The sequence below is a fragment of the Cladosporium halotolerans genome (assembly GCF_011745625.1).
Source record: "Cladosporium halotolerans strain TM138-S3 chromosome Unknown Sca58, whole genome shotgun sequence".
Classification (NCBI taxonomy): Eukaryota; Fungi; Ascomycota; class Dothideomycetes; order Cladosporiales; family Cladosporiaceae; genus Cladosporium; species Cladosporium halotolerans.
Window position 1 is genome coordinate 1 of NW_027191509.1, and position 22,968 is coordinate 22,968.

Here is a 22,968-nt window from a genome sequence, read left to right on the forward strand (position 1 = left end):
CAGAGCGGGCCAAAGGTCTGCATACGAACGAAGACGACGTCTGCGTGAAGTACTACACGTGGAAGATGGACAGGGCCTGGTCGGGCAAGCACACACTCCGTCTCTACGGAGCGCTGTCGTCCGACGAGGCGTCCATCCTGGTGCAGGCTCGGACTGAGCACTGTGGGCTGAACGCTTGTCTTTTCAGGAAGAAGCTCGCGGACAGTCCGGCGTGCGAGTGCGGACGCGGCGATGAGACAGTGCTACACGTGCTGCTGCGCTGCGACAAGCACGCTGAAGCCCGCAAAGCGTTGCGGGAAGCAGCAGGCGACAGGTGGGGAGACGCTTCATACTTACTCGGAGGATGGAGCGGTCGTAAGGACGCAAGGACGGGCAAGTTCGTGGACGGCCCACGCGAAAGTTGGAAGCCGGATCTGAAGGTCGTCAAAGCTTCCATCCGTTTTCTTTACCAGACTGGCAGACTGTCTCGTTCTTCGGACATGAGGGTCGGGTGAGGTGTTGGCTAATCTCTCGGGTCATGAGTGCAAGGCGACTTTCGTTGTAATGTTAGGTAGCGATTAGGGACGGCTCATACGGTCTCCGTGCATAGCCTGAATGAAAATCATCATCATCATCATCATCATCAAAGGATGGACGCGAGGTCCAGGGGTACTTGCATGCATGCGCACCATACCATACCTTACCTTACTACTGTACGTACTACGCGGTGCCTGCAGAACGGCGGCGAGGGCGCGTGTTTCGTGTGGGTGGCACCGCGTGGGAGGATACATGGTATGTTGATATCAATGTTGCGTGCCACTTGAATTGTCTCTCCGGCCATATCACCAGATTGCCGGCTCATTCGATATTGCTCGCCCGGCAGTTCAGGTCAGTGCGGACCGATTCTTTGCGGCGCTTGGGCAAGGATGCCCATTGTTATTGCGAGATGCGTGGCTCGTGGGGACGAACCGTCTGGGGAAATCTCGCATCAAAGTCCTGTGCCGGGGCCAGGGCGCCCGCGGAGAGCCGCGTCGCGGTGGAGCCCTGGGTGTGGATGTGGATGCGCGGTGGTGGTGGTGATACAGACAGGCGTGGGGCGCGTGTGTCGAGGCTTAGGGTGATGTGTGATATGCTTCCAGAGCGCGGCCGTCCCTTGCGCAGGATTGAGCAGAGTCGGTGTGCGAGGCAGGCTGTCGTCACGGGAGATCATCTGAGCACATACTTCTGGGTGGAAGCCACGACGACGAATGTGCTGGCGAGTGTCGCTCGTGTGAGGCACCTTAGGGTCTGCTGGCGGCCGGTGTGCGCGATCTGCGCCAGGCTGGCCCTCGCTTGACTCGCAGACAGGCCCCTGATCCGGGCGAGAAACCTTTTCTGTGCGACCCTTGTAGAGAGCAGCAGGCTAACACTGCCGTGAGGAGTGGCCTTGTTTCACCTCGCTAGCAGACGCGGCTACTGCTGCTGCGCTGTCTTGTAGGAGGGTTTCGAGCGTCCTGCGCACGCCGACCTCGACTCGTCCACCACCCACTGCCACCGCAGCAGATTCGCCTCGCCCTGCGCGCCCGCACGCCCGCACGCCTCAAACCACCGGCCCATTGACTTCACGCCGCCGGCCCGCCAATCCCCTAGCCCGCCCGCCTAATATCGCTGGCGTCCTATGGTTCCAGGAAGGAGTAACCTCGCATCTGGCCGCCACTAGGTACCGCCTTGCCGTACCTACTACTCGTGCACCAGCAGCGCGCGCTTGCTGTCTGCTGTCTGCTGTCTCCCGCGCCAATGTCCGCCCGCCGTCCGCCTGCAGCTCTGCAGCAGCAGCAACACCAACAACACCAACAACAGCAGCCGCAGTCGTCGCCCGGCCCTCCCCATCCTCTGCCTCCGCGGGCCAGCTCCAGGACGCTCCGCGACACCTACCATTCCCACTCCTCCCCGCCCTCCACGCCGCGCCGAAGCGAGCGCCGTCCGCGGAAGGGCAAGGAGCCCGCCCACTCCCAGTCCGCCCGCCGCGACGTCCACACTTCTTCCGGCCGCGCCTCAGGACACCCCTCGAAGCACTCCCATGGAGAGTCCTGGTCCAGCACGACCCGAGACAGCGTCGTGGACAACCTCCTGATGTCGCTGGACGAGCTCTCCATGCAGATGAAGGGCACCTTCGACAGCGTGCGCCTCGACAGCCTGGACCAGGAGAAGGAGCGCGAGGCCGACCGGATCCGCCAGGCGCCGCTGTTCGCCGCCATGAACCGGCCCTCGCGCTCGCGCGGCCACACCTACTCGTCGTCCATGTCGTCCGACTTCGACCGGCACGCCGCGCACGACTCCCCCTCGAACAAGCTCGCCAGCCCCATGTACAAGAGCCGGCGCAGCAACAGCAGCTCGACCTTCAACACATTTCAGACGCCGAAGCAAGGTCGAGCGCTGCCTCCGACGTCGAAGTTCAACGGGCACGGACGAGGGAGGACGAGCAGCGACGTGGACTCTACGAGGACGCAATCCACACAACGGGCGGTCACCGCAACACACTACCGGGACGAGAGCGAACACTCGATCGCCGACCTGGGCTACGACGCCGTGCTCGAGTCCAGCAGGCTGGCGTTCAACGGCAGGTCCATCAGCATGGACCAGATGTACACGGAAGCCAACAGCGGCAGGACGTCGTCGATGATGAACAGGGGAAGGCCCGTGCCTTCGCAGTACAGCAAATACGAGAACTCGTTGGACGCAGCGCCGGAGCCCACCATTGCGGCGGGTCCGCGCAAGCAGGAGAACCCCTCGGGCACGGGACCGGTGTACGTGAACGCGGCGCAGAAGAAGCAGAGCGCGCTGCGCAACAACACAACCCAGGCGGACTTGCGGTCTGCGAGCGCTACTGCGATTCCGCAGAACATCAGAGATCAGGCGAGCCAGTTCGTGCGCACCAATGGCTTGCGTGGTGAGAGCAACGCCTCTTGCGAAGGGGTGATATCCACAAGCGGCAGCCAACGACGAAAGGACGGTTCGCCGCAGCGGGAGAGGCCTGGGTTCTTCAAGCGCGTCTTTGGAAGCTCTTCGATGCGCGCTTCGGCTGCCGACTCACCACAGGTACATGAGGCCTTCGCCGCAGCCCGGAAACAGTCGAACACAGCAAAGGAGGCGGCGCAACAGCCCAACGAATCTTCCGCCAATGTCAGTCATCCACCTATCTCGTTGAACAAGAAGCCTTCTTCATTTTTCAGGAGACGGAAGCGGTCGGTTTCGGAGAACACTCCACCTCCTGCCTTGCCGCCAAACATGGCCTTGGAAAAGAAGGAACCACAATCTACACCGTCAGTTAGCAGCTTGCGTGAAGTTATGGATTCCTACCTGAGCAAGATTGATACACCGTCCAAGCTCCGTCCGCAGGAGGAGCAGCCGGCACGCTCTTCGTCCCGTGACTCGCGGATTGACTCGCGGAACGAAGATTCAGACGATTTGGAGCTTTTCCATTCCGGCTACACACCTCCCGCGGATGCCTCACTCGGCGCCAGAAACCCGCTGTCTCGACACGGCACTTTGCGACTTGATCCCCAGGAAAGCGAAAGCCCAGAGGCAAAGATGAAGATCAAGAAGCGCAGGCCAGACGCTGTGCCAACCGCGCACATCGCTGACTCGATCGTCGGCCGTTTGTCGCGCGAGGGCGATCAGACTTCATCCGCTGAAGTCTCCCCGATGACGGTCACCCATCCGGGCAGCTCAACGCCCGCCAAGGGCACTCACATGTCAGAGGCGCAACGGACTGGCGAAAGCCGTCCCGTGAGTCCTGTTAGCCACACAAGTACTGGCGATCGAATTATCGCGTCTGGAGTCGGCGGTGGCCCTGTGGAGCCAAATCAGGAGACGCGGGCTTTCCCCGCGGGCAATAATAGGGATTCTGATATGCATGGCCAAAGCCAACTAGCAGCAACGCACGACACCCTGCATGCATATGATCGGCCGGGGCTTAAGACAATTGAACGGCCGCACCCGCCGCACCCCGATGCGGAGGGGGAGAGGGAAAACAAGACCGCCGATGTCCCCTCCGATCCGGACTCGCCGTCGTCATCCTCACCATCCGCCTCAATGAAGTTCCCCATCTTCGGCGCGCTGCGGGCACCGGCCCCGCCCAGCATACAGACTCCCAACGGTCTGCCGATTGTCCAGCTCGACGGCAACGATGCGCCCAGACCTTCCGTTGACACGATTGGCGGCAGAGAGACGAACGGCGTCATGGACGGCGACGACGATAACGTGAAAGAGCGGGCTCGACGCATATTTGAGGGTAACGAGGAGGATGTCACAAGAATGGATGCGGCCGCCTGGCTCGGCGAGCTCAAGCTGCTCAACAGACAGACACTGGAGGCGTACATGCAGCTGTTCGATTTCGCCGGCATGAACATTCTGTCGACTCTGCGCGCCCTCTGCGGCAAGCTTGTCCTCAGAGGCGAGACGCAGCAATTCGATCGCATCATCACTGGCCTTTCTGCTCGCTGGTGCCAGTGCAACCCGAACCACGGCTTCAAGGCGCAGGACGTCGTTCACACTATCTTCTATTCGATCATTCTTCTCAACACCGACTTGCACATGGCGGACATCGGCGAGAAGATGTCCAAAAACGCATACGTCAAGAATACACTGCCCACAGTGCGGAGGGTCGTGGCAGACGCAGCTCCCAACGCGTTTGAAGAAGCCACCATCAAGGCGGCTGCAGGCACACAGAAGAGACCCTCGATCCCATGGGTGGACTCCGGAGCTTCCACGCCTGCCTCGGAGGCACCTGCTGTCCAAGAGCCTGGAACAGAGCGCACCTCATCGGAGTTCCCCCGTCCAGTCATGTCGAAACGCATTTCCATGCGCCCGGGCATGTTCCGTTCGGAATCAGACGGTCTTGCTCCTGATTCTGTGAACTCCAGCTCTTCCAACGCCATGGTCAACACTCCATGGTCAGGCTCCATGCGCGCCTGGGAGTTCGAGATCGAGACCATCCTCAAGTCGTTCTACAGCTCTATCAAGATCGAGCCACTGCCTTTGCTCGATCTTGCCGTCTCCGACGTGCGACCCACCGATCGCAACCTGTCTGTCGCTGGAACCAATGGGTTGAAGCGGACCGGCTCTGTCATCAGCAAGGCGCCCTCGGAAGCCGCGTCGTATCGATCCAAAGCAGGTCTGCGCGGCCTGGCGCTCGGCTGGCAGGGTCGCAACCCTCGGGTCAGGCAAAAGGTGTACCCGTCCAGCACGATTGGGTCTTCACGTACGAGCTTCGACGATAACAGTAGTCTGTACTCTCCGGCTCAGAGCAGCACTTGGAGTAAAAACTCGTATGCCAGGACGCTCACGTCGACGTCTGTGGGCAGCCTGGGCTACCACCTTTCGCCGACTGATACTGCGTACAAGCATTCGATTGGTTTCGCAAACGCTCTTTCTCAGGCCATCATTCGCGAGGAGGGTGGTACTGGAGCGGATACGGATTCTGTCACGCTCAAGCAAGATCTCCTAGAGGACGAGTCTCTTACATTGGAGGGCGCTCCGTGGGCGAAGGAGGGCATGGTCAAGCACAAGCATCACCTGGAGGGTCCAGAGCGCAAGAGTAAGGATCGGCACTGGAGTGATGTCTTCGCTGTCATCAGCAAGGGCAAACTCACGCTCTTCAACTTCAACACTGGCACCAGCAAGACTTACTCCCTAGGCCGCGCTCGTCTCCAGAAACACGCCGGCAGCCGCGCAGCCAGCATCGCCAGCTCCCGCGTCGGAGGCGGCGACTGGACCGAGAACGCCGAGCAGGTCGACTCCTTCGCCCTCCGCCAGACCATCGCCTCCGTCCTGCCCAAACCCGGCTACAGCAAAGCCCGCCCGCACGTCTGGGCCCTCAGCCTGCCCTCCGGCGCCGTCCACCTCTTCCAAGTCGGCACGCCCGAGATCGCCGACGAGTGGATGAGCACCGCAAACTACTGGTCCGCGCGCCTCAGCAAAGAGCCCCTCTCTGGCGGCGTCTCGAACATCGAATACGGCTGGTCCGACGCCGTCGTCAACACCGCCGCCCTCGAGCGCACGCCCTCCAACACCAGCGCCGCCACCACGCAGGCCGCCGCGCCCCCTCCCTCCATCCGCAACCGCTCCCGTGGCCACACCCACACCTCCTCCACCGGCGGCCGCCCCAGCATCCAGTCCTCCGTCCGCAGCAGCTTCGACAACATGGGCGGCTCCGGCGGCGCCAACCGCACGCGCCTGCCCGGCGACAAAATCACCATCACCGACTGGCAGCCGCCCTCCCAGAGCATGATGGCCAGCCAGCTGATGGAAGTCGACCAGCTCAAGAGCCTGCTCGCCTACGTCGACAGCGTCACGGCCGAGCTGGAGAGGCACAACGAGCTGAAGAGCGGGATCGAACTCGCCGTAAGTGCACCCCCTCCAAATCAAGAACAGAAAAGAATGTGAAGCTAATGTGTCCGCGTGACAACGACAGTACTCCTCCCGCGCCTCCAACTACTTCCGCGCGATGTCCAACTGGCAGCGCAAGTCCGACTACCTGCTGCGCGAGATCGTCAAGTTCCGCACCTACGCCGAGTCCCTGCAGGCCGCCGCGCTGGCGAGGGAGAAGGTGCTGGCCCGCAGGGCCGAGAGGGAGGCCGAGCTGGCGGTCATTCGCGCCAGGGCGGCGGCCGAGCAGGCGCCGGTGGTTGTGGAGGAGGTCGAGCGCCTGCCGCTCCCGGATGAGGATCTGGATGGGGAGGGAGAGGATGAGTTCGAGGACGCGATGGAGGGCAGGGAGAGGGAGAGGGATGTTACGCCGAGGGGGAGCGAGGTGCCGCCTGCTGCTGCTGTGGCTGCTGCGGCGGTGTCGGCTGCTTGAGCGCGAGCTGGAGGCTCTTTCTTTTCATGGTGCTGGTGCTCGTGTACGACTACGATGGGCGACCTTCGATTCTCACGACCTGGAGCGGAGCAGAGCACGGCTGGACGTCTTCTATCTACACTTCCTAGACTCCGCGGTGCCAGCCAGGCTTGGATCTATCTAATGGGCGGAGCTGGTGACTGACGACTTTTTCTCCTCACTCACGCACGACGCGGCCTTCAGTAGGCTTTTCCTTGGTTATGGAGAGGGAACGGGATGGGTGGGAGATTCTTTTTTTTTTTCTTTCTTTCTTACAGACATGTGTGATTTAGATACCCGGATTCTTCATTTAGTTTGTTGGCTTATTAGAGTTGTTGGCAATGAGAGGAAATTCATTGGTATGCCTTGATGAGACGATCTCAATCAACGCCGCGGCTGAAGACATTCCAGGCGCGAAAGATCCGCGCAGATGAGAGTAGCATTGCTTTGCAGCTTTCCTGCCCCCACCATAAGGTAGCAAGGCAGAGGACGGTCCTCGAATGCACGTTATTTTAGCCGTATAATAATATCAACCGCGCTCCCTCACCAACCCACCCACCAAAATCTCAAATACCTACCAGACCGCCACCATCTGTGGCGCAGCCCCGCGCACCGCCTCACAGCAGAACAAGCTTCGGCGAACAAGCTTCGGAGCCGCCGCGTCGATCCATTCCATCCAGCAAGGCTGGATCTGGGCCCGCAGCGGTTGGGCTGGCTGCCCGCCTTACGAACGATCAGCTGAGAGAACCGTGGCGCGGGGGCTGGCTGCTTCGGTCTGTCAAAAGAGCAGCCGGAGCCGGGTCTTCTTTGTTTTCTTTGTGTGCTCATCCATCCGGCTTTTGCGACTTCGTCTCCTCTGCCTTCGCGCATCACTGCCAGCAGGCTACGCTAGACCTCTACCCCGGCGCGAACCCTGCGACACACCACAGTCAAGCAAGACAAGACAAGACAAGATGAACAACAACAACCGCGGCAACGAGGACTACCTCGACAAAGCGCTCGACAAGGTCGAGCAGATGGCCGGGCGGAAGGTGCGTTCGCATCCCCCATCCCCGATCGCGACGCGACTCTCGCGCAGTCCAATGGAGCTGATCTGATGCGCGAACTACAGGCCGGCAAGAACATCGACCCGCAGAAGTACCGCAAGCAGAACGAGAAGGTCACGGACAAGATCCGGCAGATGATCGAGAAGTTTACGGGGAAGAAGGTGAGTTTTTTGCGCTCGCGCGCGAGGCAGCATTGTGAGGGGGTTCAGGGTGCTGACGGCGTGGTTGTCTAGATGCCGTCGAAGTTCTCGAACTGATGCGCCCGTGGCGACTATGGAAGGTTGAGGGGATTTATGCGGGGGGATCTTAGATCGGGATGTAATGGGACTGCTTGAGGGCCGCTTGGGATGGGAGGGAGGTGTGGCGTCTGCTTGCGCTGTGTTTTTGAGATACCATGGAACGATTGCGGCTGGACATTTACTGATTATTACTGTTTTTCGTCGTCTGATGTTTCAGCTAAGACGATTTGTTTCCCTCCTCATCTACCCTACAAGCCAATGAGACCGCACACCACATCCCCTCACATCACTCCCTCCAACCCAAGCCTCTCCTTCGTCTCCGCAGCCCTCTCCTTATCAGCAATAAACTCCTCGATCGTCCGCCACATCTCCGCGCGAATACTACGCCTCGCGCCCGCCGCCTTCTGCCACTTCGCAAGCTCAGCATTAACCCTCGCGCGCTCCTCAGCAGAAACAGGCTTGACGTTCCCAGCCCTCAGCTTCGCAAGCGGCTCGCCCAATGCCTCTTTCTCGCTCTCCAGCGCCGCAACAGCACCCTTCAGCTCCGACACCGGCGTCACCTCAGCGCACTCGCGCAGCTGCGCGCGCAACTCCTTCTCCGCCACCTTCAGCGCCGCCGTCGCGTCCTTCAAGCGCGCCGTCTCAGCGTCCATAGCCTGCAGCGCTTCGAGAGAGGACTCGTCGGCTTCGTCCTAGACGACATCCCTCAGCACAGGCCACGCATCCGAGCTGCAAGCAACATCATACCTGAACAGCATGATAAACAATCTGCTTCCCCGACGCGCGGGCCTCGAGCTCGCCGCGCTCGTGCAGGTCTTTGAGCAACTTGGCCGCGGCGGCTTTGGTGACGCGGTTCTTGAGGTTGGCGCTGATGTCCGTCGTGCTGTAGGGGCGGTTTTGCTTGCGGAGGTAGGCGAGGAGGAGGTCGGCGGATTGCGTGGGCGTGAGCTTGGGGTCTTGGGAGGCGGGTTTGGTTGGGGCCATGGTTGTGGGTGGGAAGGGGAGTGGTAGGTTGATGGCAAGGAGGGCGACGGTTGTTCCTGAGAAGAGTGAGATGGAGAGGTGAGGTCTGGCGGGAGCTCCCGGTGTCGAGCAGGAGGAAGGCGCGAGTGTTACGACGCGCCCGCCTCGTTGGCTTTCCAATTATATCGGTGCTGTTTGTTTATTCGAAAATGCGATCGCGCGACATATGCAAGACAAATGCTGTCGGCCCCTAAGGCCCCAATCTTTGCGTGCTGCCGACCGGCCCAATAGCGATTCCGTTCGCAGCCCCGAGCGTGCCCCTGCCCGGCCCAACACCTGAGTTGTTCGCGCCCGTGCTCGGGAGCACGCCGTAACGCCCGTACGTCTTCTGGTCCACGCTGACATAGTGTGGCAGCCTGCCCAGCAGGTTAAGCTTGCCCTCGACCCAGCGCAGGATCTTCTCGCTCGGCGCCAGGAACTTGATGATGCCCAGGCCCCACAGGTATCCCACCACCGCGCCGCAGAGGTGTCCGAGCAGGCTCGTGTGCGGGATCAGGAAGTGGATGACGAAGATGACGAACAGCGGCGTGGTCCAGGTCGGGATCGCGTAGCCGCTGATATTGAGCGCCGGGTTTTGGCGGTAGGTCTTGATCGCTTCGACGCAGAGCAGCAGGAAGACCCACACGCTTGCGCCGATGGCTGCCGAGTTGCTGCGGAAGATGTAGCGCTCGAGCAGTGTGTAGAGACCTCCGGGGAGGAGGCCGAAGGGCCCGGTGAAGAGGAGGAGGGTCACGATGGTGCCGTTCTCAGCTTCGAAGCGCTCCAGCAGCGGGACGAGCGCGATGGCGTTGAGCAGGAAGTGGAAGACATTCTTGTGCAGAAGAGGGTAGGTGTTCAAGCGGTAGACTAGACCATCGAAGTCAGTATTGCGCCAAAAGGAAAGGTTCGCACCAGACTTACGAGTGTTGATGTTGATCTCCTGAGGGATCAGCGCTCCCCATTGCTCCAAACCCGGACGGAAAGCATGTGCGACCCAGAATGCCGTCAGCAGCGCCAGTAAGACTCTTGTCGCAAGAGGAAGCTTGGTAAAGAAGCTCCTTATGCGCCGAGCATCTGGGAGCGGGAGGGAGAAGGCCATCGGCTCGCTCTGCTGTGTGGGCGGGCAGAGGGTGGTCACGGGCAGGCGAAGCGTCGCCTTATAGAGGCTGCAAGGCACAACAGAGACGGCGGGCGGGCAGGGGTGTCTCTCGGGTGTCGCGCGACGTGCATGGACCTGTCGGGCGCTCTCAGGAGATTCTCGAGACCGAAATGCGGGATTGACGGCGGCAGCGACAGCTCACATGCAGGGACCGCGCAGCCGGCGTGGAGACAGCAACGGCGTCGTGGGATTGCTGGCCTCAAGACGGACTTCGGCTGTTCAGAAGGCATGGCAGATGTTTTACAGTGACATACTGTAGCTACGGAACATATTCCCGCCGAGGGGCACGTTCAGAATCATGGGGTTGTGTGAGTTGCACGTCTCTTGAATGCTGCCACGGATAACTGACTGACCATCTAGCCAACAGCTGCCCGCCTCCTCACTCTTCGGCGTTCTCCAGTCCTATTGAAGCTCCCGCCCTACCTTTCTGCAGCCTGCATTGTAGTAGGTGTGGTATGGCTTCTACTGCTCCCTCTCAACGAGTACTCAAGACAAACATACGTGTCTGAGAATGCGATTCTCCCTGGACAAGTGCACACCTACTTCGGAGGAAGCGAACATAATGTATTCCGCGCATTTCGACAAGAGGCGTACGATCAGAAAGATGCTTCGGAGGGACACAGAAATGCTGTGTTGGGTAGAATCATGCGCGAAAGCGGGTTGAAGGTTGCCGAGCAGCCATACAGCTACTACGCTGCTGGGGAGGAGATCGCCGGTACAAACGTGTATGGCATCCTCCAGGGCCCAAGAGCAGACGCTACGGAGGCTATGATCATTATGGCGGGATGGAAGAACTTCGAAGGCTTGGTTAACTACTCTGGTGTGGCTTTGGTGTTGACGTTGGCTCGCTACTTCAGTCGCTGGAGCATCTGGAGCAAGGATATCATCGTCATCATCTCGCCAGAGAGCACATACGGCCCGATAGCATGGGTGGATGCTTATCACAGCACCTCCCCAATTGTGACGGCGACTCAGAACATCAGTGCACTGCCAATCAAATCTGGCGCATTGCAGGCGGCGGTTGCAATTGACTACCCAGTGGGCCCCTGGGGTCACCGATTCGATAAGATCGATATCCAATACGATGGACTCAACGGCGCGCTACCGAACCTCGACTTGCTCAACACGGCCGTCTCGGTAGCCTCAGGTCAGATGAACATTGGATGCAGTCTCCACGGCATCTCTGGACACAAAGACAGCTACAACGACCGCCTCCGAACAATCGCCGCTGGCCTCGCAACCCAGTCTCTAGGCCACGCAACCGGCCCTCATTCAGCCTTCATGCCTTACCACATCGACGCCATCACTTTAAAAACAGTCGGCGACGGCTGGCACGACGAAATGAGTCTTGGCCGCGTGACGGAAAGCCTGATCCGCTCCGTCAACAACCTCCTCGAGCACCTGCACCAAAGCTTCTTCTTCTACATCCTGCTGAACGCCAACCGCTTCGTCAGCATCGGCAACTACCTCCCCGCCGCCATGCTGATCGCCGGCAGCTTCACGATTTCCGCGCTCGCGCTCTGGGTGCAAAGCGGCCGCGCGCCTCTCCCCGAAAAAACGCCCGCGCAGCCCACAGACGAGAAAGCCAGCGCCCTCCCTCCAATGGAACTCGTCAAAGCCGGCCCGGACGCCGCCCTCGTGCCCAAACCCGCCCTGCAGTCCGTCGACCGCCACCTCTTCCTCCCAGCCCTGACGCTCCTCTCCATCCACCTCGCAAGCTTCATCCCGCTATACCTCCTCACGCACCTCCCCAGATCCGTAAGTCCCCCATCGCTGCCTCCCCCATAACCAACCCCGACCAAAGCTAACAAACCCCCAGTTCCTCCCGCCAACCCTCCACGCCCTAACAGCCCTCTCCCTCCTCCTGCCCCCGACCCTCTCCCACCTCCTCCCCGCCAACACCCGCGACCTCCAAACCCTGCAATCCCTCTCCCTCCTCCTCCTCTCCGCAACCCTCTCCACCCTCGCCACGCTCAACTTCAGCCTCGCCTTCCTCGCCGGCCTCCTGGCCTCGCCGCTCGCGTTCGTGCGCCCTTGCCGTTCCCTTCCTGCTGCGGTGCTGAGCTATGCGGTGCTCGCGGCGCTGTCGCCGATGAGCGTGACGTATGGTTTCGCGGCGTGGTATTGGGGAAGGGGGATGGGGTTGGAGGGGGTTCTGGCGGAGTTTGCGAGGGGGTGGGAAGCGCAGGGGGTTTGGACCATGGGCGTTGTGTGGTGCGTTTGGTGGCCGGCTTGGGTTGGGGGTGGGGTGGGGGTTTGGGGGGGTGTTTTTGGGAAGCGAACGTGAGATGATGTGGTTGGAGGAGACGAGGGGGTGCTTGGAAGGAACAGGGGGCGTTGGGGGTTGAGATAGATGGCATGAGTGCATTTGCAAGACTCCAGTAGATGAGAAGACAAGAATTCCCAATTTCATTCTTCCCACTCAATCTCTCTAATCCGCCTTCCACCTCCTCCCCCCTCCCTTCCGCCACAGCCAAACGGCCTCGACAGCATACGTCTTCGCGCTCAAATGCCGCCCCCCATCGACGCCGTTCCCCTCGCTCTCCGCCACCAGCTGCGGAATCACGTGCTCCCTCTCCACCTCCCTCCACAACCCGCGCGCCAACTCGCCCAAGCGATCCTGCGCATCCGGCAGATTCCCGCCCTCCTCGCCCGCGTCGCCGAACTCCCCGCGTCCCAGCCGGAACAGAATGCGCCCCAGCGTCTGGAACGCCACGCACCGCTGCGCGGCGTACGTGCTGCGGGCCAGCAGCGCGAGCTCGGCGATCGTGTAGCCGGCGGCGTCGGGCGCGGCGCCGTGGTGGTGCAGGCCTTCGGAGACGGGGATCGCGGCCGCGGTGCGGGGCGCGAGCAGGGCGCCGGTGAAGGAGAAGCGGATGGAGGCGGGGTTGAGAGCGGCGGCGGCGGGGCTGTAGGAGGAGTTCGAGGAGGGGGAGGGAGGGCGCATCCAGTCTAGTTTTGTCGGGTCGGCGGGGAGGGAGGGGAAGTATTTTTCGTGCAGGTCGGTGAGGAAGGAGGGGGAGGCGGGGTCGAGGGCTGGGGGTTGGGTGGGGGTCGGGAAGTGGATTGTGTCGGAGGGGGGGTCGAGGGGTGCGTTGGTTTCGGGGGGGAAGTCGGGTTCGTGGGCGATGGTGATGGCGGCTTCGTCGGTCTCGTCTTTGGCTGTGGGTTGGGGGGCGGGTGGGGGGTCGTCGGCGGCGAAGGCGACGGATTTGGTTTTGGCGGGCGTTTCTCTGTGGAGGATGCCGCCCTCGATGGGCTCGGGCGGCGGCTTGAGGGTGTCCGCTTCGTTGCTGCCGCTGTCTATGTTTGAGCGGCGCAGGATTTTCTGGATGAAGTCGGGGTCCAACGAGCCGAGCAGTTCTGCGCGAGCTTCCTCGATTTCGGATTCGGACATGCCGGCGAGCATGTCGCGGTTTTGCTGGTCGATTTGAGTTTTCTCCTGTTCCTGCCAGCTTCTAGGTGCCGAGTCTTCGCTTGGTTTCGTTTTAGTAGCGGGCGCCTGAGCGCCCGGAGTCACGGTGGTCCCATCACTCAGGACAGTCTTCTGGCCTTGCTGTTTCTGCTGCTTGAATCTGCTTTGGACGGGCCTTTTGCGATGCTCTGGAAAACCCGTGCGGTGCTTGGGCGTGGGAGCGCTCGGCGGCGCGGGAGCGGTCGGTTTTCTTTCCTGGATGTCGCCTACGAATGTGAATGGCGAAGGCGCGACATGCTGCGCTTGTGGAGCGTCATCGTCGTCGACGTCCAGCACGAATTTCTCTCCTCGAAACATATTTTGTGTGGTGGAGACGTTGGTCTTGATCTTTTCCGTTCACTCTCAGCACCGCCCTGCGTTTGAGGTGTGGCGTTTCAGGATTGCTCGGAAATAGATAAGGTCGCGGCTGCGGGACTAGCGCGGCGGGTCGCGCCGTCGCGGTGACGCACGTAAGGTTAGGCAGGTGCAGCGTTAGCTCGATGCATCTTTCGAGATCTGGCGTTTGAGATTATTGTGAAGACGCTATAGGGGAATGTAAGTGCAGATTTGCCCACGCGTCTATTCCGAGTGTTTGCGCGACGAATTGCTCCTTCATGGTCATCATTTGAGCATCGCCGCCATGCCGGTGTCACGAGTCTCGCGAGACAGTGGGGCGTCCCAGCACGGCGGTCCCGGCTTAGGTAACCATGTACCCTGCCTTAGCCGTCGAACATCGATGGAAGGAGTGGAGGGGAGTGAGGGCAGGGAGATGGCAGGGAGTTATTGTATGCTGGATGGATGCACTGCGTGTCTCCAAGCACATCATCTGACAGCACACTCACCCGCCATATAAGATCTACAGCACACATCACATGGCGAGCAGGAATACCGTCCCCGCCAAGGAAGGGGGTTGTGACGTTCGGCTGGCTTACCGGGCGCCGCCGCCGCCTGACAAGGCCCCAGGCTCAGGCTCAGGCCTCCGCTCTGGCTCTGGCTCTGGCTCTGGCTGCTGGCTCTGGCTGCTGGCTGCTGCTCGTCGACGCGCGCTGCTGGCGGGCAAATTGCAGCAGCGCCGAATGGATCGATCATGCCAGTCCCTCACCCTCGCCCTGCCCTGCCCTGCCATGCCTCAGCCTGTGCCCGCCCTGCCGCTCCCAGTGCCCGTGGCCGTGGCCGTCGCCGTGGCCGATGCGCGGGGCGGCGCTTGTCCTCGTCAAGTCTTATGGCCCGTCCGCATGCGCCGCTGCGTTGTTCGAGTTGTCACCCATTCCCCAGCGTCCAGCGTCGTCGTTGCTCTACATCCCCGTCTTCTTCCACGCCCCGCCCATCCCCTTTCTCTTCTACTTTCTTCCTTTTCGCAGCCTCTGTCCTTGCTGCACGTACAGTCGCCCCATCAATTCGCCCATTTCGCCCATCGATCGCGCCCCAAAAACCCCGCAGACCGGCACATTCGACTGCGCTGAACACGATCACGGCATCCGACGACTTGTTCGACCTTGCCTTCGAGCAGTATTGCCGGGCGTCGTCCTCGTCGTCGCCCATCCAGCAAGTCGCGACGTCGGGTAACGGCCGCTGCGCTTGCTGCCAGCCAGCCAGCCGACCCGCTTCGGATTGACCACCGACCTCGAACTGCTCTACATCGTCGCTGGAGAGCGCTGCTGCTGGTCGGAGGGAGCTGTAGCAGCATCGCGTGCTCGCTCTCACCCTCGCCCATCCCGCTATACCGCCTCCTTGGCGCCCGCCCTCGTGTCGCGTTGCCATGGCCATGTCGCCAGGCTTCGGCGACAGGATGCGGATCGACGACGCGGCGTCGGAGCACAGTTCCTCGTCAATTTCCTCGCCACCCACCTCCCCGCAAAACAGCGGCTTTGTATCAGACACCATCCGCGTCGCGCGCCCGCAGACTTCGAATCCTGCTGTTCCTGGTGGAGGTGTAGCTGCTGCATCCCCGGCTCATCCCGCTCAGCCCTCCAACCTCACAAACGCACCCGCGCTGCACGCAGGCGCGTCTGCCACAAACGCGCCCACACCACCTGCGAAGCCTAAAAGGCAACGCAAGAAGAAAGAAGTCGATGCTGATGGCAAGCCCATCGAAGACGCGAAACCAAAAGAAAAGAAACCGCGTAAGCCCAGAGAGCCCAAAGACAAGACGGCGACCACCGCCGCATCGCGCAAGAAGGTCAAGAGTGAAGACAAACCCACGCCCACGCCTACTCCCGCGCCCGCCTCCGCTCCCGATGCCTCACTGCAGCCCCGTCAATCCACCATCACTGAGATGGTGCATGCGTACGGGCAGCAACCGATGAACGCTCCGCCAACCAACGCCGTGCCTCCCCGCCCCTCGCATAACTACAGCGATGGCTTAGTGAGGCCTAACCTACACTCACACACGTCGAGCACACCGACCCCACGTCCTTTCTCAAGCGGACAGAACTACGACCCCGTCCGCTCCGCGACCATCGAATCCCACCCCCCTCGTCCCGTTCATCCACTAGCCGGGCCGGCTTCCACTCAAGTGTCGCCTCACGTGAACCGCGCCTCTGCCTCGCCGTCTATTGCCAGCCTTATTGACCCGCCGGTTGCCGTAAAAAGTTCCGCTCCGCTGTCCACCACACACTCCCCACAACAATCGATGCAACAACCCTTTGTGCCAACGCAACCGCACTCACCGACACCAAACGACAAGGTCAACGGTTCACTCTCGTCATCACTTAATCCCTCACATCCATCACCGACCGTTGCGAGCACGACACCTGCCGCTGTGTCGAATCTCGACGGCGCCATGGATATTGACTCGAAGCCCGTATCCAAACCTCAACAAGCATCGAAAGGAAGTAAGATGCCTGAGGCCAAGGAAGCTTCAAAATCAAACTCGTCCGCACCAACACCCAAGAACAGCCGCCCCACCCCGCCACCTGCCGCACCCAAAGCAGCAGGTACCGGCCTTCTCGCCAGCTCAGATCTTTTCGGCGGAGCAACCAACAACGAAGCAACCGAGCGCCGCGGCGTAAACATCGACATCCAAATCAAGCTCAAGCCCGAAGGCGAAAACGTCATCAACATCGCGCAAGAAATCTTCAAGAAATACGGCCAGGACGCCATCAACCCACGCGCCGCCGCCCACCGCGCCCACCTCCTGCAAGTCGCCGCCGCCGCCAACCGCATCGAAGGCGGCTCCGCGGACGACACCATGAGTGTCGACCTCTCCGACCTGGCAGACGACAGCAACGTCGAGATGGGCGGCATGGACGACACGGCCACGAGCGCGCAGCCCGGCGCCGACGGCGACAAGCCGCGCAAGCGCCGCAAGAAGGTCGAGGAGTACGACAAGGAGGACGACTTCATCGACGACACCGAGCTGGCCTGGCAGGAGCAGGCCGCCGTCTCCAAGGACGGCTTCTTCGTCTACTCCGGCCCGCTCATCCAGCCCGGCGAGGCCGCGCGCATCGAGTCCTCGGCTCCCACGCGCGGTCGCGGCAGAGGGCGAGGTCGCGGCCGTGGCAGTGCTGCTGCGGGCTCGACGCACGCTTCCCTCGCGGAGAAGAAGGATACGGGCGCCGCGCCCCCGACGACTGGGAGGGGCAGGGGCCGCGGCAGAGGCACTGGCACGACGAGGAAGCCGAGGATCACCAAGGCGGACCGCGAGAGGATGGAGGTCGAGAAGCAGGAGCGCGAGCGCGCGGCCGCGGCCACGTCTGCTGCTGCTGCGGCGGGGCCGGCGCAGCCGACGCTCGCGATGCAGACTATGGGCGCGACTGCTTAGGAGCAAATGGCATGGTGCGACGGAGTTGGTCCTTTCGAGCACGACCGACCAACTCCGGCCGGCCGCGTGCTTTCGACATCCGAGACTTGACTTCCCTCCCAATTCACATTCTCACACGTGCCAAGCGAACACGATTCGCCAAACAGCACAGCACCGAACGGCGTTCACCAAGGCGCAGCGCCCGGTTTCACGGAGTTTCTTTCTTCTTGATCTGATCAGGGGGGTGATCATCACCAGGCAACGCGGTGTCGAGGACGAGACATCCACCGCGGGAATCGGCGTTGCACAGGCGTTCTCTTTCTCTTTCTCTTTCTTTCCCTTTTCCTTTTTTCCTCTCTTCAATTCTACGGCCTCCTTCAAGCAACGGGCCTGCTTACGGAATCAGGCTCGATTGCCGACCGCCGGTATAGTTCGGACAAAGAAATCAAAACAAGCAGATATGCTGCGTTCGGGTGCGGGCGTGGGGCCTGCGGACGGAGGAGCAGAGCAGAGCAGAGGCTCTGTAGGCAGTTTTTTGGAGAAACGGAATCGAATGATGTAATCACGTTCTTTCCGCTTTGTGCTTTGTGTGGATTATCCAAATATCGTGGTTATGTCTCGTTCGCGGTTGTTTGTCGTAGTGAAGTCTGGTTCGACGTTGATCGCATGGATGTTTTTGACGTTTCACTCTTTTCCGTGAGGATTGTTTGGCGGTTGTTTGTCGTAGTGAAGTCTAGTTCGATGTTGATCACATAACTGTTGTTGACGTTTTTTTTCGCGAGGATTGTTCAACGATGTTGGTCTCTCGTCGGCTATTGATCGTTAGGTATACCTAGTTCATTTGAGTTCGAATTACACGGCTGGGTTTGATGAGGTGTAATACAGTACATGCTTTGAAAGGCGTATCTATGGATTGTTTGTACATGATGCTTTTGCAGCGATCTAGGATGCGTCTTGCATCCGAATGCTAACCTCGACGTGCGCTGCACCTTCTGCTGCGGCCTTGTGCTGGCGAGTGCAGGAGACGCTCGTAGCTGGGAGCACCTGCATGCCTCTTAGCATGCTTTTGATATCCCTCTTTCGGGGCGACAGCCATGCTTATATTCGAAGCCAGGGATCGCGGCGACAACTGCTCCCACTCGCGCAAGCCGAGAGCTCGTCCTCAACCACAGCAACGACGCTCCCTTTATCGCCTCTCGCCACCCTTCTCCTCGCCCTGCACCTTTTCAAACCCCTCCGCCTCCTCCCCCCTCCTGCTCCTCTCCGAAAAGAAGTCCATGTCCGGCGAACTGTACTGCGCGGCATCCTCCTCCAAATCCGCGTCCGCATCCAACCCCTCCAGCCCCGCCAACTGCGCATCCCGCTCCGCACTCGGCGCGCTCCTCGCCAGCGCCTCGCGCTCCTCCTCCGCAGCCCGCAGCCGCTGCGCGTACGCGTCCGGCTCGCTCTCGCCCTCCAGCTCGCCCGCCTCCTCCGCGTCCAGCGCCGCCTCCTCGACCTCCTCGTGCGCGCCCATGCCGCCGCCCTCCTCCCCGCGCTTGCTCGCCTCCACCTCCTCCGCCGTCGGCCGCTCCAGCCCGTGCCGCGGCTGGTAGTCCACGAACCCTTGCTGCGCGCGCGCGAGGCGCGCGGCCTGCCCGGCTTCGCCGGCGCGGCCCAGCGCGCCCGCGATCACCTGGATGCAGCGCAGCGAGTCGTCGTTCGCGGGGATCGGGTACGTGACCCAGGTGGGGTTTGCGTCGGTGTCGACGACGCCGATGGTGGGGATGTTGTGGATGCCGCACTCGTGGAGGAGCACGTAGTTCTCGAGCGGGTTGAGGCAGACGACGAGGTCGGGTTTCACGGCGCTGTTGTGCTTGAGCTGGGGCTCGAAGCCGGCCTGCGGCCGGTCGAGCTCGTCGACGACTTTCTTCGCGCAGCGGCCGAGGATCTGCTCGCCGTTCGTGAGGGTGCCGGGCGTCCACTTGTCGAACAGGTGGCAGCCGCCCGCGAGCTCGGCGGCGCGCACGACGGCGCGGGCTTGGTTGGCGCGCGTGCCGACGAAGAGGATCACGCCGCCGCGGGCGGCGACGCCCTCGACGACTTTGCACGCGCGGCGGAGGTGCGCGGCGGTGACGTCGAGGGAGATGATGTGGATCGGGTCGTGGTCGCCGCGCACGCCGAAGATGTACTTTGCGTTGGCCGGGTTCCAGAGTGCGGTCGAGTGGCCGAGGTGGGATTGGGAGGCCATCAGGAGTTCGAGAGTGATGTCTTCGGGTTTAGGGGGGTTGTCGAGCAGTTGGTGAGGTTTGTAGTGCTCGACGGCGCCGGCGCCGAGGCCTTTGGTGACGGCTTTCTGGTGCTGGAAGAATTCCCATTTTGCGAGAACGGCGTCGCTGGATTCGGTGGCGGGTTCGGGGTTGGAGGAGGCGCTGGTGGGGAGGGAGGAGGCGTCTTCGGTGCTGAGTTGGGCGCTCGAGGGGGTTTGGGTGATGAGTGAGCGGCGCCATTGTGAGGCGAGGAAAGGAGTTGGTGCTCTGGGGAGAGCCAGGCGGCCTGTGTGTTTGTGATTAGTGGGTGGGAGTTTGAACTGGATGCGCAATGTCATACCTTGCCGCAGCATCAGTGATCTGACAATCATGGCGAGTAGTTGTGGTTGAGATATTCTTCTCACACCCGACGATCCATTCTCGCTGGCAGTCGCGAACTCGAAGCCTCGGAGGGCAGTCGGCGGCCAAAGTCTTGGCTTCGCCGAACGTCGCCAGCCGCGCAGCGCGAAGCGACGTCCGCGAAGCCACTGGCGTTTCCCTTTGGCTGCATTCAACTACGCCCTGCTGCCAATGCGGCTACCAGACTCCTTGGATGCCATGTCGCCCGAAGCTGTGCCAGCGATTCGCTGCGCAGCTACCACATCAGCCGTCTTCGAGGACAACAACCCCTCATAACAGCCACATCTGGATCTCCGACGAGTTGCTCTCTGAGGCCTTCAACCGCTACGTTCGCGTGTCGCATACCAGCAGGCGCTATGGAAGCAATGTACCTGGGCCATTGGAGGCTCGAAGGAGGGCGTCGAAGAGAAGAATGGGATGCGCCGTCACTCCCGCCAACATAGGCCCGCCAGGAGGAGAGTTTGGCGCGCTCTTCGGCGCTGGAGGAACTGGGAGTGTAGAGAAGGGATGGTCCTGGAACCCTCCTGGGCTGCAACCAAATCTATCGCCGCCTGCGAAGAACCCATCGAAGGTTTGGTCCTGGGACACGAAGCCTCCCGATCCTCCCCCGGCGTGGGAAGAGGTGCTGGAGATACCTGAGTTGCGGGAGGATCCTGTGGAAGCTAGCAAAGAAGCTTTTGAGGAGTTGTTGGAGACCCTACCACCCACATGGAGCCTCGGGACCCAAGATGTTGCCTCAATCACCGAATTCCTTGCCAGTACCGCGAACGAGGTCGAAGCGCGAAACACAAGCAGGACGATCGAATGGCTTGGTGATCGCGTCACGATGCAGTCCGCTTCGAACGCTATTCTTGCTGTAATTCGTGACAAGATAGAGCTGGCTACAATCGTCGATGACGAGCTACTGGACATCATCAAAGGGCTTCGGCACAGAGTCCTTTGGGAGGAGCGAAAAAGCACTTGTGATCGCTTGCATGCAATTTACCTTTCTCTTTGGACGAGTCTGGACAGGCGATCCTCAGACGCAACAAATTTGCGTCAGGCAATCTTTGAGGAGTTCGCCGCAACTGCCCAAACGGAACAGTCGTGCGATCGGCTCATCGACCTTCTACTTGATTTCTTAGGTGCTGCCAACTCTAACCCCAAGCTCGCGACAATCTTCTCTGCAACATTGATCCAAACCGCCAGGTATGCATCGAAAGAGGGCGAAAACGAGGATCCGCAGCGTCTTTCAAAACTTGCTTTGGCCCTAGACCATATTCCGCCTGCAGCTCGTAAAGAAGTACTCGACGGCAGCACTCGTCTTTTGCTCAAAAATTCAGCACAGCGGAAGAGGGCTCACGCAGCCAAGGTGTGGTTGCGCTGTCTTGAGGCGAATGCTTCAATCGGGCAATGCCCTGCAACAATGCATGTGGTGTATGCACAACTACCAGCACGCTTCAGGATGTCCCAATTCGGAGAGCATTTTCGAACACTACGTTCAATCGATACCGTGCGCATTCTGCTCAATTTATGGCTCCCCAACATGGACCCTGAGAGGTTGAGCAGTGATTGCAAAGACCGGGCAAGCTACCGCGGTCAAAAGAAGTTACAATTTGGGTCCACAAAGTTTTCGAGTGCGAAGTTAGGAGAGGTGTCGAAGACTTTCGAGGAATTGAACTCCAAAGGCGGGAAAAACTTCAGCCCCTGGGTGGCATTGCTCAAAGCAATCATCAGGCATCGCGTACAACCTGACAGCGTGCTCAGGGACGCGCTCTACCTCTGTCAGCATATGTATCAGCCGCAGCGTGCCGACAGGATCTTTAGGCACATGCTCGAGGGCATCAACGGGGCGATCCCGACCGAGGTCGCCGTCTCTATGATCCAATACTTCTTATCCCACAACGAACCGTTTCGAGCTCTGAGAGTTTTCAAAGAAGTCTCTTCGGTCGCGGTCCACCACGTCCCAAGGCTTCCAGTTGCTCTGGCCGAAGTCGGCTACAACCACAACGGAATCTTACTGAGGCTGCTCTTGCGGCAACCGGACCCCGTCCCAATAGAGCGACGAGTCAAGCCTACTCTCGACCTGACACATGAGCACATCGACGCCGTCCACCTGATCGCATATGACATCGCCAATGCGCCCGGGCTCAAGACCTCCGTCGCCTACCGCTCCGTCTGGGCCTACTACCGCTACCTGCAGGACCGCGGCGCACCCTTGCTGCCTCTCCTCTCCCGCGCCTTCGTCACAGCCGGCCTCATGCGCCCGCTGGAGGAGCGCCTGTGGATCCCCGACGAGCGCCTGGCGTACATCGTGTCGATCGTCGAGCGCATCGAGGGTCGCGCCGTCGCGGCCGAGGCCGAGAACCTGGCGCGCAGCATGCGCGCTCTGCTGCACGATCAGGTTCTCTCGAAACGCAAGGCGGCCCGCGAGAGGGGTTGGCGGCAAACTACGGCGGAGATGGCGGAGAGTACGCGCTTCCGGCTGAAGGGTTGGACGAAGCGGGCGCCTGTGCCTAGGAAGGATCGCAAGTCGTCTGTCGTTCCTGGGCGGGAAGATCCGGGTCGTGTGCAGAATATCTCATAGAAGGCTCCGCTAGGCCCAGAAGCGATTGCCAGACTGCCGAGGAGAATGCAGGATGCTATTATGGAAAAATAGCAGTGATATGACTTTACGAAAGCTCGCTAGGAGAGTAGAGACAAGGGGGCTCAGCAGTTGAAGGCTGGGTTAGACTACAAGTCGCCTACGAAACAGAAAGTGCTTCTATTATTCAATACCCCAACATGAAATGTACAAACAACCAGGTAGACTGAGCCCGAGCTCGCAACGAACAGATACCCGCCAACCAGACCCAATATTT

The 22,968-nt window shown here is 60.7% G+C and overlaps 8 protein-coding genes across 8 annotated transcripts; 4 read left to right on the forward strand and 4 right to left on the reverse strand.

The window, feature by feature from the left end:
* Positions 1–1,755: 1,755 nt before the first annotated feature.
* WHR41_09092 (uncharacterized protein) lies at positions 1,756–6,820 on the forward strand (the record flags this gene model as incomplete). Its single annotated transcript, XM_069377696.1, has 2 exons — positions 1,756–6,363; positions 6,434–6,820. The coding sequence occupies 2 exons, from the start codon at positions 1,756–1,758 to the stop codon at positions 6,818–6,820; spliced, it is 4,995 nt and encodes a 1,664-aa protein (XP_069225358.1).
* A 1,467-nt stretch (positions 6,821–8,287) lies between these two features.
* WHR41_09093 (uncharacterized protein) lies at positions 8,288–9,107 on the reverse strand (the record flags this gene model as incomplete). Its single annotated transcript, XM_069377697.1, has 2 exons — positions 8,288–8,815; positions 8,871–9,107. 2 exons carry the CDS (start codon positions 9,105–9,107, stop codon positions 8,405–8,407), a joined length of 648 nt encoding a protein of 215 aa, XP_069225359.1. The 3' UTR covers positions 8,288–8,404.
* Positions 9,108–9,336: 229 nt separating this feature from the next.
* Positions 9,337–10,372, reverse strand: WHR41_09094 (uncharacterized protein; the record flags this gene model as incomplete). The annotated part of the gene is made up of 2 exons (XM_069377698.1): positions 10,047–10,372; positions 9,337–9,992 (listed from the first exon to the last, which is right to left on the reverse strand). Exons 1-2 carry the CDS (start codon positions 10,222–10,224, stop codon positions 9,337–9,339), a joined length of 834 nt encoding a protein of 277 aa, XP_069225355.1. The 5' UTR covers positions 10,225–10,372.
* WHR41_09095 (uncharacterized protein) lies at positions 10,337–12,571 on the forward strand (the record flags this gene model as incomplete). Its single annotated transcript, XM_069377699.1, has 3 exons — positions 10,337–10,592; positions 10,652–12,042; positions 12,104–12,571. The coding sequence occupies exons 1-3, from the start codon at positions 10,583–10,585 to the stop codon at positions 12,569–12,571; spliced, it is 1,869 nt and encodes a 622-aa protein (XP_069225347.1). The 5' UTR covers positions 10,337–10,582.
* A 144-nt stretch (positions 12,572–12,715) lies between these two features.
* On the reverse strand, positions 12,716–14,056 carry WHR41_09096 (uncharacterized protein; the record flags this gene model as incomplete). Its single annotated transcript, XM_069377700.1, has 1 exon — positions 12,716–14,056. The coding sequence occupies one exon, from the start codon at positions 14,054–14,056 to the stop codon at positions 12,716–12,718; it is 1,341 nt and encodes a 446-aa protein (XP_069225346.1).
* A 1,441-nt stretch (positions 14,057–15,497) lies between these two features.
* Positions 15,498–17,501, forward strand: WHR41_09097 (uncharacterized protein; the record flags this gene model as incomplete). The annotated part of the gene is made up of 1 exon (XM_069377701.1): positions 15,498–17,501. One exon carries the CDS (start codon positions 15,498–15,500, stop codon positions 17,499–17,501), a length of 2,004 nt encoding a protein of 667 aa, XP_069225357.1.
* A 1,165-nt stretch (positions 17,502–18,666) lies between these two features.
* Positions 18,667–20,128, reverse strand: WHR41_09098 (mitochondrial 37S ribosomal protein uS2m; the record flags this gene model as incomplete). The annotated part of the gene is made up of 2 exons (XM_069377702.1): positions 20,070–20,128; positions 18,667–20,015 (listed from the first exon to the last, which is right to left on the reverse strand). Exons 1-2 carry the CDS (start codon positions 20,098–20,100, stop codon positions 18,667–18,669), a joined length of 1,380 nt encoding a protein of 459 aa, XP_069225348.1. The 5' UTR covers positions 20,101–20,128.
* A 193-nt stretch (positions 20,129–20,321) lies between these two features.
* Positions 20,322–22,694, forward strand: WHR41_09099 (uncharacterized protein; the record flags this gene model as incomplete). Its single annotated transcript, XM_069377703.1, has 1 exon — positions 20,322–22,694. The coding sequence occupies one exon, from the start codon at positions 20,322–20,324 to the stop codon at positions 22,692–22,694; it is 2,373 nt and encodes a 790-aa protein (XP_069225350.1).
* Between the last annotated feature and the right edge of the window lie 274 nt (positions 22,695–22,968).